Raw genomic sequence first — 13,529 nt, forward strand, 5'->3', positions numbered from 1 at the left:
GCCTCATTCTTATCCTGGAGAAACAGTTCTTCATATATTGGACTGTAAGTGTACCTTGGCTTGCTACATACAAAGGACTAAGCAACACAGGACTTCACCTTAACTGTTCATCTCTTTTGACCATAACAGATTGGACCGGCCTGTAACCAAGAGAACTATTTCCACATGATTAACGGCCTGTATTTTCTTCTGCTGTGCTCAGCCTGGGCTGCAGCTTGAGGGATGCATTATAGAAAACAAGTTCTGAGCTATGGCAGCATCAGTAGCTTTCTTACGTTCCACTCCCATTGATGAAATTTGCAAAGCAGCTCATTCTCACATCTCACTTCTGTCTAGAATACTATTCCAGATGAGATGGTCGTTTCGGCCAAGCAGTATTACAGAATTTATTTTCTTCTTAATGGCTAGCTCTCCCTCCGTCCCATTTCAGTAAGCTAGGGAGTCCCACATGTGAGAATATGCTGCCTGCTTGTCCTAGAATAAAGCACAGTTACTTACCGTTATTTATCTGGGGACAGCAGGCAGATATTCTCACATCCCTCCCACCTCCCCTGGTTGGCTTCTTAGCTTGCTCACAGAACTGAGGTACCTTGAACCTGCGTCAGGTGGGAAGGCACTCGCGCGCATGCGCGTTGCAGGCAGTTGCAAAGTTTTTACACTTTTACCACAGTCCATACTAGGCTCCGTGGATGACATCACCCACATGTGAAAATATCTGCATGCTGTCCCCAGATAACACCTGTTATACGGTAAGTAACCATGCTATTTGGGAAAATAATATGTATTATTCCTTTAATGAATGTAAAAGTTTCTATACCCATAAATCAGGATTCTAACCTTCCATTAAACTAAAGGCTTAGCATTGACATTGCTAGGACTGCAGCTCATTTTTGTTATTGTGATCATACTGCACGGACATATGTGCTGAACTCTTTTTATCTTTACAGCTGGATAAGCGTAGGCAATCTCTCGCATCTGAGGGAAAGGTGAAATGACTTAACTTTTCATCTTATTAATGCTGTTACATTAATGTTGCACCTGCAGCTTCACAGCATGCATGAGCTGTTCTGTTGTGCTTTGAAATGAGGCAGAGAGAGCGCTGGTATTCTGATTTCCAAGTTTGTGTAATGATTGGGTGCTCAAAGTAATCAGAGAAATTACTTTTATTTAACATTAACTGCTCTGAGTTATGTAAAATACTGTATAACAGTGGAAGATGTGTTATGTTCTTAAATGCAGTTGCTAGCTCCCTCAAATGTTTTTCCCTCGACCCTGAAGAAAAGTTTCATTAGAAACATACATGTCGGGAGAGGTGAAGGAAAGATGAGTGACAGTCCACTATAAGCTAAATGGCTCTCTTCTGGTTTAGATTAAAAAATGATAATATTTTAAGTTTAAAATTTCAAAAATGAAAAAATAGGCGTATTTATAAAAGTCAATAAAAATTGGACCGATGAAGACGACAGCAATCAATAGTATTCAGTACCCGGCTGCATTCTGAAGGTCCAAACAAAAAGTTTACTAAATACTTACCTTCTATCTTTGAAGATTTGACTCTATGGAGCAGATACCAGGACTCCAGTTTTGTATAAATTAATAGGAGCTACTGTGAGACACAATTATATTATGTTCTTAAATGCAGCATTATACACCGTATTAGACAATAAAGAATTGTTAAGCAGTTTTGTGAGGAAAAGATTTTGTTTTATGGCTTTATTTCAAGATCCAGCTGCTTGGAGGCAAACACTGTAGTCAAGCTGCCATTTAAGCAGCAATCATATGTTTGTCTCCAGTGTTAGAGACATATAAACTTGAAAGCTCAAAATGAGTTTTGTTGAAGTGTCCCTTCTCTTTTCCTCTACCCTCATCATTGTTAATTTTGTGGTTATTTATATGGCTGCCTGATTTAAAAACCAGAGCGGGAAGTTCTTTCTCCCTGCATCTCCAGCTGACAGCATTTGCCTCAGGTGTGAGAGCTCACTCTGCCCCTTTAACTCTCTGACTGATGCTGCCTGGTTTAAAGGCAGCACCTAACAGCACACAGCCATTTGGTGTACTTTTTTATCTTTGACGTACCTGAGGGTCTTTATAATTGCTTATCAAGGCAAGTAACATTGTCTTTTATTTTTAACTATTTTAGTCGCTTAATTTTATAATAATTGGCACAATGCATATCTTAATGATTCTGATATAGAGAATGACACGGTGGTTGTTACCCGTGGCGGCTAGCAACGGGTAACCCGCCGAAACAGGGAAGAGAAAAGAAGTGGTCCCTGTGGGTACTGGGAGAAGGCCATTCACCGCCCCATGGAGCAGTGAATGGCCTTGTCTCTGCTGGGATAGGGCGTAGCTGGAGAGCGGATTCTTAATTCTCAGCCCCAGAGAGTTAGGAAAGGAAGAGACGGTGGGGCACTCATGACAGCAGTCACTTTCCTGGCTGCAGGCACGATGATAGGGAGCGGCGCCGACATGCTGTTACCGCACAAACACCAGACCAAGAGCAGGCATCCACCTAGCACACAGAGAGCAGCGGCAACAACCCGATGGTTAAATGAACTCCACTCCACTGTGGCCCACACTAAGGAGAAACACACGGCCACAAAACCCTTACACACACATCTACAATGAACTGGGGAAAAGGAGGAAGAGAGGGATGCACGATTGCATGGAGTCACTGTTTCCATTTACAGCGCAACGATCCCGGCGCCGCCGTGCGCGCACACCGAGGGGGGCGGAACGAGAGGGGCAGCACCATCTGGCCTCCCTGATTAACGGTGAGTCGAGATCAAGCTCGTTCACCCCTAAGCCTAAGGCCGCACCTAGCCCTAGAATGCTCTCTGATTGGCTGACGGTCTTCACTGTGCTGGGAATATCTTTTCTAATTGGACCCTGGGTTGTTTTTTTTGGGGGGGGGGTTCTTCAGGACCCCTCCCCCTTTCCAGGAATGGGGCTGACGGTAATGATATGTAAGGTATGATGCCTCAAGCGAAGGAGGGGTCATAGAACTTAAGAAATGTCTGCTTCACTTTTTGTAGTTTTTGAGATGGTATCTGTATTCTATTTCTACATGTTATTAGGAAGCTACCCTTATTCCTTTAGGAATTAAAACATTATAACCCATGGGGAGTAAAGAGTTGTCTATATACTTTTGTAGACGGAAATTAATTGGATTTGTGGAATGGACTGCTGTGAACTGTTAATCTCCAAGAAAAACCTCTATAGGTGAACAAAAATAGTCTTCCTCCTCCTTATTCTCCTGGAATAAAGTTACCAATTGGATCCAGATTACCTGAACAGGGTTTATCAGTCCTGGTTTTGCCCCATAGAGATTGACACAGGAACAAATTTATCCCCGTCCCTGCCGGATCTATCTCCATCCTGTCCTGTCCCTGCAAGTTCTGCCCCTGCTCCAGAGATAAAGGGTGTGGTGTGGCATATTAGCATATCATTTGAATACAGACATTTCATATAGAGAATGACACGATGGTTGTTACCCGCCGAAACGGGGGAGAGAAAAGAAGTGGTCACTGTGGGTACGGGGAGAAGGCCTTGTCTCCGCAGTGAAGGGAGGGAACACTCGCGGTCACCGATCCATGCTCCCTCCCTCCATCCTGTTCGCCACTGCCTCAGCATCTCCCTTCCTCCATCCTGATCGCCACCACCCAAGCATCTCCCTCCCTCCATCCTGATCGCCGCCGCCTGAGCATCTCCCTCCCTGCCTTACCTTCGCAGCAGAGAATTTCTCTAAATGTGCTTCTTACTAGCAGCCAGAACATTGAAATCACGTGTGGCTGCCGTAAAGGTCATCTCTGACGCAACCGGAAGTTGCATCAGAGATGACCTTTCCTGTAGCCACATGTGATCTCAACGCTCCGGCTGCTGGTAGGAAACATATTTAGAAATTGCCTGCCATGAAGGTAAGGGGCAGGGAGGGAGAAAGGGAAGAAAGGTGGGGTGGAGGAAAACAGACGCTGAAGGGGACCTGGGGAAGGTGGGGTAGAGGAAGTGAGGAGAAGACGCTGGGAAATGATGAAGAGAGAATAGGGAGAAGACACTGGAAAATGGTGAAGAGAGAGTGGGGAGAAGACGCTGGGAAATGTGGAAGAGAGAGTGGGGAGAAAGCACTGGAAGGGAAGAAGACAGATTCCAGACTATGGGGGAGCGGAGGGAAGCAGATGGGTGCCAGACCAATTTGGAGGGGGATGAAGGGAGAGGCACAGTGACAGAGCAAATGGAAGGCGCAGAGAGAAGACAGACAGTGGATGGAAGGAATTGAATGAAAAGATGAGGAAAGCAGAAACCAGGCAACAAAGGTAGAAAAAAAAAATTCTGTTTTTTTTGCTTTAGGATACAGTAGTATATTAGTTGTGTTGATAAAAATTTATAAACAAAGCCCTGCCAGCTGAACATCTCTCTCTCCAGTTCAGCAGCCAGAACTTTGATTTATAAGGAAGGAATAAGCTAAATATTGCAGTACTGAGGCTTGTATGGATGCTACGGGGACGGGGCGGTGAAGGGGACGGCAGGGCGGAGATGGGATGGGGAAGGGGATGGCAGGGACGGGGCGGTGAAGAGGACGGTGGTTCGGTGATGGGGACAGAATTTTTCCCCATGTCATTCTCTATTCTGATACTTTACTTGCTGTATGAAAGATTAAGGGAGGTTAGTATGTTGTCACTTGAACAAGTTCCAATATATACAATTTGTAGGTTACAAAGATTTGACACTTCCCCAACTTTTTATACGGAGGAGGGACCTTTTCCTATAGACATCAGCGTGAATAACTTTCGTTCTATATGCACTGATCGGAAAAGGGACAGAGAGCTCAAACCTATTAAATTAAATCCTTCATTCTCTCCTAGGTCCATAGACATTTCGGCCCAGATTCTCTAAAAGTGCGTCCCGATTTTAGGCAGCTGTAGGCGTCCTACAGCTGTCTAATCAGCCAATCGGGATGCACGTTTTTTTAAAAAAAATGCTCCCCAGGCAGGCCGCCTATATTGAAGGCGAGGTCCGCAAGACACCTAGGCCCTGATTCTGTATAGGACGCCCGGGAGAGGCGTCCTATTCAGAATCGGCCTAAACTAAACCCCGATTCTGTAACCGGCGTCCATGTTACAGACGCGGGTTAGAGAATCTGGTTAGATTAGACACGGCCCGCTACACTTATCGCGGCAAGGGATCTCTCTGCCGCTATAAGTATAGCGGGCCGTGGCCCCCTGACCGATCACTGGCAGGAGGGTGCCCAAACCCTCCTGCCTGAAGACGCACCCCCCTCCCCGACACTACCGACCGTGCCCCCCCCCCGACACTACCGATCGCCCCCCCCCCGACATTACCGATCCCCCCCGACAATATCGGTCGCTGGCAGGAGGGTGCCTAATCCCTCCTGCCTGAAGACGCACCCCCCCCCCCGGCGCTAACAACCCCCACTCCACCAAACCTGTTCTTACAGATGGGTCTTGCACGTCGAGCAAGCAGGCACGCCTCGTCGAAATGAGGCGGGCCCGCCCCTTCCTGGCCCATCCCGCCGAAGCCTAAGGCCTGATTGGCCCAGGCTCTAGAAGCCTGGACCAATCAGGCCTTAGGAATAGCGGGTCCGCCCATCCCTACTAAGTCTAAGGTCTGATTGGCCAATCAGGCCTTAGATTAAGTGGGGATGGGCGGACCCGCTATGCCTAAGGCCTGATTGGTCCAGGCTTCTAGAGCCTGGGCCAATCAGGCCTTAGGCTTCGGCGGGATGGGCCGGGAAGGGGCGGGCCCGCCTCATTTCGACGAGGCGTGCCTGCTTGCTCGACGTGCAAGACCCATCTGTAAGAACAGGTTTGGTGGAGTGGGGGTTGTTAGCGCCGGGGGGGGCTGCGTCTTCGGGCAGGAGGGATTGGGCACCCTCCTGCCAGTGACCGATATTGTTGGGGGGGGGCGGTCGGTAGTGTCGGGGGCGGCGGTCGGTAGTGTCGGGGGGGGGGGGTCTTCAGGCAGGAGGGTTTGGGCACCCTCCTGCCAGTGATCGGTCAGGGGCCACGGCCCGCTATACTTATAGCGGCAGAGAGATCCCTTGCCGCGATAAGTATAGCGGCCGCGTTTACTTACAATATAGACCAGCATTTTGCTGGCCTACATTTTTAAGCTTCTCATCTACTAGGGAGACGCGTAGGGCCACCTAGGTTCAGCCTAAGGCCCGCCTAAGGCCCTTAGACGAGCTTAGGCATCTTGCGGGTCTCCCTAGGCTCCCGGAGGCGCCTTCAGGCCTGCCTGGGGAGCATTTTTTTAAAAAAAACGTGCATCCCGATTGGCTGATTCGACAGCTGTAGGACGCCTACAGCTGCCTAAAATCGGGACGCACTTTTAGAGAATCTGGGCCTTCATGTGCATATCTTAATCTGTTTGAAACAAAGCTTCCCTACTTAGAGACTGGATTATAAATAGACAAATTGCTTGTCTCTTTTTAACTGAAACATGGTTATTATCAAATGATGATCCCATTATTGGTGATCTGTTACCAACTGGCTATAAAATCCTTCCTTTGTGTCGAGAAACTAAGAGAGGGGGAGGTCTGTCTATTATTCTGCAGGACAGTTTTGAGTTCAGAATTCTGTAATCAAGGATCACAACCACTTGGAGATACTGTCCTGCAGAATAAGCAAGAATGATCTATCAAATTCTCTTTCCTGCATATTGTTTTATATTCCTCTGGGGAGTTGGACAAAAACAAAGAATGATTTTAAATAATTTGTGTTACATAACTCTTTTTCAGCACATAGTGTTTTGCTTGGGGATATTAATTTACATTTGGAAGAGGTGGATAACACTGACACCTTAGATCTTACAACTTTTCTATCATCTTTAGACTATACTCTGCCTGTCTTTTCGTAGTCACATGAAAAAGGGCATCACCTAGACCTAGTGACCTTTTCTTCAAAAGGAGTTTCTCATCCAACTATCACTTAGAGGGCTCTTAAAGCCCAAATATTTGGTCAGACCATTATACTTATTATTTTAATTCAGATGGATGTACATATCAAGAAAGAAGTCATCTATAACAAAAAGGGAGATAATTTTAAGGAGATGGTTAGACCCTACAACATTCTAGACATGTTATGAGCAAACCCAAAGCCCAGATGGGCCTAATGAATTTTTGCCCCATTGGAATAAAACAAGTCTCACTATTTTGGATAACTTGGGCCCTAAACAAAAACAAAAAAATCACCCTCACAATCTAAGAAATTGGTATGACAATGATCTTCATACCATGAAATGTATGGTTAGGAGATTAGAACGAATTTGAATTAAATCAGGGAAATAAACTGACCATGATAATGGAGAAAGAAGGTACATTCTTATAAGTAATTAATAAATGACAATTGTAAAGCATTTTACACAACTAAAATTGGCTTAACTGGTACCAATACTAAAGAACTATTTAAATTGGTTACCAACATCTTTGATATAATTCACTTTTCTCAATCATCTCACATTGTTTCTCCTACCTCAGATGACCTAGCAAATTATTTTAGTTCAAAAATTGATAGTTTAAGAATATCTTGCCCGATGCCACCAGTGCTCTGATATTGCAGCTAAAATTAAGTAGCGCATTTGACCTTGTGGATCACAAAAATCTATTAGAGTGCTTGGATGCTATCAGTGTGCACGATAAAATTTTTAAGTGATTTGAAGGTTTTCTAACATCACATACATATCAAGTACAGTTCAACAGTGATTATTTTAGCAGTTGGAGAGCAACCCATGTGGTGTGCCCCAGGGTTTACCATTGTCTCCTTTGCTTTGTAACATCTATTTGTCATCATTGGGTGATAGACTATCTCATTTGAAGATCAAGTTGTTTAGTTATGCCGATGATATAACTATTCTGATTCCATTTTCTACTTTTCTTTCACAGATCAGCCATATTATCACTGAGATTTTTCTGATAATTAAATTATGGATGGCAGAATTTAAATTAAACACAAGAACACAATTAACACAAGAAACACTAAAGTTTTCTATGCTTCCCCGAGCCAGAAGGATACTGAGACATCTATAATTCTAAATGCAAAAGCTTATACTATTCAACCTACTATTAAGATAATAGGAGTAATTTTGGATAAAAATTTGACCATAAAGAACCAGGTTGATTCTCTGGTCCACAAGGGTTTCCACACATTGTGAAAATTGCGAACCATTAGAGCATACTTTGATGTAACGTCCTTCAGACTTCTGGTGCAAACTTTGGTTTTGAGCCAGCTTGGCTACTGTAACATTGTCCATCTTTATATATTGCATATCATTCAGAACGCAGCTGTCCATTTGATTTTTAATTTGAATAAGTATGATCATGATACATCTTTCTACCAGCAACTGCACTGGCTGCCAGTGGAGGCTCGTGTAAAGTTCAAATTTGGATGCATCTGCTTTAACGCATTAGCAGATCTAATTCCTAAATATCTTTTGGATTCATTTACATTCACTAGTTCAAAACATTCTAGACAATCCCATGTGCTATTCACCTTTCCATCCATTAAAGACTGCAAATTTAAACGATTTCAGCAACACCTTTTGTCCTATCAAGCGGCATCATGGGACAAGAATTTGAATTGATTAATCATGTGTTCTGACACTTATCAACAATTTTGGCGTTCTTTAAAAACATATCTTTAAGATCTTTTGGATATTAGAAATACTCCATTCCCTGCATTCATTTTTTTGTAAACATCCTAGTCTTTCTGTAAACCGCATAGTAGTATCAAAAAGAGTTCCGATGAATTCCAAAGACTGCGTCAGTTGGCAATGTGACTTCTGGTAGTTCACTGCAAATCCCAGTAGTTCCAATAGACAAACTGTGAAGATGATGACATGTTGAGCTTGTTGTGATGACGAGGCCTTGATCAACTAGTCGTCTAAGTAGAGGAAGATGAGAAACCCCCAGGAGCATAGGGTTACAGCTAACTATTAGGCATTTCATGAACATTCTCGGTGCCAACACTAGTCCAAAGGGTAAAACTATGTACTGGAAGTGTTGAAAACCTACTTGGAGGCAAAGGTATTTCTTGTGAACAGATAAAATTCAGATGTGAGAGTAAGTTTCTTTGAGGTCTAGAGAGCAAAGCCAATCATTTTTCTGCAATAGTGGTAAGAGGGTTCCCAGAGAAGAGACTAAGGCCCTCTTCTATTAAACTGCGCTAGCAGTTTTCAGCACTGGGAGCTATGCTGAATGCCCCACACTGCTCCTGATGCTCATAGGAACTCTATGAGTGTCGGGAATAGCAAGGTGCATTCAGCGCAGCTTCCGGTGCTAAAAACTGCTTGCGCAGTTTAATAAAAGGGGGCCTAAGTGAAACTTGTTATTCACTAAGTACTTGTTGAGAGCACAGAGATCTAGGATTGGGCAGAGACCTCTGGTTTTCTTTAGTATGAGAAAAAATGTAAAAAAAAAAAAATTTTTTTTTTAAATTATTCTGCTTCAAACCTAAGTGGATTACTTCTAAAACATCATAATATAAATTCATAAACTTTAACAGATAGAATTTTATTTATTTAAAAAATTTCTATACCATTTTATACCAAAACGGTTTACAAGATAATTACATCAGGACAAAATTGGAGCACTTACATAATACATAAAACTCCTAAGCACTCAAAACAACCATCTTCCTGATCTCATTAAACACTGATCCTGAACCATTACACAATATCTTCCTAAAGTTCATCTTATTGCTATATAACCTCAAAACACTCGGCAGAGCATTCCACATTTGTGGACCAGCCAACAAAATTGCTGATGTCCACATTTTCTACTTGAAGTAGAACCCATGGCCCCTCTCCTGCAGATAAACTTTTTCTGTTGCATTGAGCTGGAGAAGGGCTAAGAGCTCTTGGTGAAGGAGGGTATGATGAAGGGAGTTGAAAAGAGACTCTCCTGGAGAGTGGTTCAGAGGTGCTTGTAGAAGGCGAAGGGCATAACCCTGAGCCACTACTTGGGACACCCACTGAGTAATTCAACATAAAACTTAAAATTTTGTTAACAGCATAACAAAAGTAAAAAGACCAACTATAAACATAAATACAGTAAGGCCCTCTTTTATCAAGAAACATAGAAACATGATGGCAGATAAAATCCAAATGGCCCATCTAGTCTGCCTATCCACAGTAACCATTATCTCTCTCTCTCTCTCCAAGAGATCCTGCATTACATTTTTTTAAATCTCTAGCTACTAAGGTAAAATCTCCGATGCTCATAGGAATTCTTTGAGCGTCAAAGCTTTTAACGCAGCAGCTAGCGACAAACCCTAATACGACTTAATAAAAGAGGGCCTAAATGAGGTAAAGTCAAAATCAGTAAATTTAAACTTATTAATTTGTCTTATCATGAAACAGTTCAAAAATATACAGTACTTATATAAAAGTAGACACCATTTGTGAGCTTTTCACATATGTTTAGTCCTCATATTTTATAAAAGAAATTCTCCATGTGTAAAACATCCTTTACATGTGGAAAATGCTTTATAAAATTACTCCCTTTGTTCAATCAGATTTGTGATTTAAATGCTTTAGATGCAAACATACAGCTTCTCTAGTTAGGATATCTTGGCATTTCTGGTGCCTGAACATGTATGAAAACCTTTTTGCTAGTTAATTTACACACAGCTACAGATAGGTAGTCTGAGACATAGGAAGATTAAGAGGCCTGTTCATTAAGCTGTACTAACTGTTAACATGGTATCTTACCAGTTAATGCATTACCGCAGAGCAGGGAAAAGAATAGATAGAGAATGGGCTAGGACTGTGTTTTACAATTAACGTGGTAAGTTATCACATTAACTGTTAAAATGACTGATAACTCGGAGCTGTGTTTGCCACCTGAATAGATGAGGCTAACTGCATTGTTTCATCTGCCATTCAGTTATGCATTAACTGAACGTCAAAATGTTGGGATCACCTCCAACAAGTCATGCAGAGGCTTTGCAGTTACTGTATATAAATTGTAAATTGGCCCCTAAGTGACTTGTCTGAAGTTAGAAACATAGAAAGATGACGGCAGAAAAGAGCCAAGGCCCATCAAGTCTGCCCACTCTATAGACCCTCCCCTTAAGATTATCCAATGTTTTGCCCTGACCCACGTAGGGATCCCACATGGGCGTCCCATTTATTCTTAAAATCTGGCACGCTGCTGGCCTCGATTACCTGTACTGGAAGTTATGTTATGTTCAGTCTTACATCCAACAGAATCCTCACAAATCAGAGTGCTAGGCAGGTTACAAACAGCACATGTAGGGTAAAGCTCATTAACATGGAGTTACAGATATTCTCTGGAGTTTTCAACATAATACAGCAGTATAGAGTCAGTGGCAAAGGGAAAACTCAAATCCTTGGAATCCTTCCAACATTTGTAAGGATTTGGCCCTAGACATTGGTTAGACCAAAGGAAAATGCTGACAGCTAGCAACACCTATTTCAAATCTCTCACTGTTAGAATACATCACTGAGCTAGAATTCTCACTTTTCTAACAAGCTTTTCATTTTTTGAATTGTGCTTTAGCTCTAATGCTTTCATCTTAAATTTTGGTTAAATTAATTTAATTTGGCCTCTAGCTTGCTCCATATCATTGACTTCTCAACCATAACACTTCAGCCTTGATACTGAGTGACTTGTGAACTAACAGCTAATTCAGAGAGTTATTTCTGTCTTCTGTCTGTAAGAATTTCATTCTAATTTGTCTCTAATTTGTTTTATTTTCTAGTCCTTCAACTTCCAGACAATGGATTCCGACTTCATTTCACAGTCATCTTTGGTAATTTACTTATTTTAAATACATTGGTGTCCTTTAGAATGCCATTGTGTTTTGTTGACAACACAATGAAGAGAATTGTGCTGTTTGTATAATTGATTACAGGTAACTTCATATGTCAATTTGTTCATACATAATGGGATTGCCATTTGTTAAACTAATAGATTTGTTGAACCAATATACAGTCAAACCTCGGTTTGCGAGTAACATGGTTTGCGAGTGTTTTGCAAGACGAGCAAAACACTTCAGCAAACTTTGACTCGCAAACCGAGTGTTGCTTCGGTAAATGAGCACTTACTCACGTGTCTATATTTCTTCTCTGTGTACACAGCGGCGGCACCGATAGAAATTGCAGGGCACAGAAGGCAAAGGCTGCTGCGGACAGGGCCTGGCACAGCTCCAGAGGCACCCAAGTGGCACATGGGGGGGGGGGAGAAAGTGGATAGCACAGGGAGGAAGGGTGGAGGCAAGGCCGGCCTGAACCACTGCTGTCATCAGAAAATGAAGGGCCGGGTCAGAGCACGCTGCGGGCCCCACATGGCCAGCCCCCCATCAGTGAGGGCTGTCGAGCTACTGTAACAATATGCGGAGACACCGGCACCACCTCAAACATTGCCGGAGTCTAAGAATGTCAGGGCAGTCGCTTGGATGCCTGTCCTCCTGTCAGCTGCGCACGCGCCTATTCAGCCGCTTCCCACCTAACTGCGGGGCACTGGCAACCAAAAGAGAGCTCAGGGCTGCTGCCATTGCACCATAAACAGGACAACCTTGCACTTTCCTGAACTCAGGCGGGTGTTGGGTCGCTAAAAAGGCTACCACTGACAATATAGGACCCCGCTGGAGGACCTGTGGTTGTTAGAGGTGGAGATGCTGGCAGCAGCTCGTTGGTGATGCTTCACGGAGGACTGCTAATTCCTGGACTACAGGTGACAGTGGTGCTGGCACTCCTCCATGCCACACACAGTGGAGCTTCCGATGCTAGAGAAGCTAGAAGTGAAAGAAGTGAGTCGGGCGATGAGGGAGGTACAGTAGTCGGTCTCGTTTGTTCCGGCTCCTTTTGGCTAACAAATTGGATTTAATTTCCTCTGCAGCTCCTTTTGACTCTGGGAAAAGTCACTTAACCCTCCCTCTTCTGCGTCTACTTACTATCCATACCAGTTTTTGAGATGTGGAACGAATTGTCCAAGTTTCAGTTATTTTCAATGAGGACATGTGCTTTGATATACGAGTGCTTTGGATTACTAGCATGCTTCTGGAACGAATTATGCTTGCAAACCAAGGTACCACTGTATGTATATGTTTCTTATGTTTGTTTGTTTTTTGTTATTGTTGTGAAAACAATAAACATATTGAACTTAAAATAATTTTATTTGGAAATAATGACAAGAGGGATCTAAATTTTTACATACATTGTTCTGGCTAACTCTGAACCCTGTGATGCATGTATATTAGAAGAATTCACCTTCTACATTAGGCATTTTCCTTGCATGTCTTCTTTTTAAAATTTATTTTGTAAAACCGCTTTGAATTTTGATAAGTCAGTATATCAAATTTTAATAAAATATGAAACATAAGGACCAGTTTGTTAGCCCATCTACATTGCAATATGTCTTCGGAAAACTTATAGAATCTAACAGTATGATATAATAGGAAAAAAAAGTTAACCTAGTGTTTTATAGCAAATTACTATATCACAAAAACAAATACCAAAAATCTTTTAACCATGTTTGTTTGAGGAAACTC

At 42.9% G+C, this 13,529-nt stretch overlaps 1 protein-coding gene across 4 annotated transcripts in view; it reads left to right on the forward strand.

The window, feature by feature from the left end:
• The window catches only part of PHKA1 (phosphorylase kinase regulatory subunit alpha 1), a 252,951-nt gene that overhangs the window by 216,938 nt on the left and 22,484 nt on the right, over nucleotides 1-13,529 (forward strand). For 3 of the 4 annotated variants that reach the window (XM_033946131.1, XM_033946129.1, XM_033946132.1), the window contains exons 28-29: nucleotides 948-986; nucleotides 11,739-11,789. In XM_033946131.1, the coding sequence (XP_033802022.1) occupies nucleotides 948-986; nucleotides 11,739-11,789 (90 nt within the window). The remainder of the gene's footprint in view (nucleotides 1-947; nucleotides 987-11,738; nucleotides 11,790-13,529) is intronic. The other variant, XM_033946130.1, reaches the window with a different exon arrangement.

This window comes from Geotrypetes seraphini, chromosome 5 (genome assembly GCF_902459505.1).
Source record: "Geotrypetes seraphini chromosome 5, aGeoSer1.1, whole genome shotgun sequence".
In the NCBI taxonomy this organism is placed as follows: Eukaryota; Metazoa; Chordata; class Amphibia; order Gymnophiona; family Dermophiidae; genus Geotrypetes; species Geotrypetes seraphini.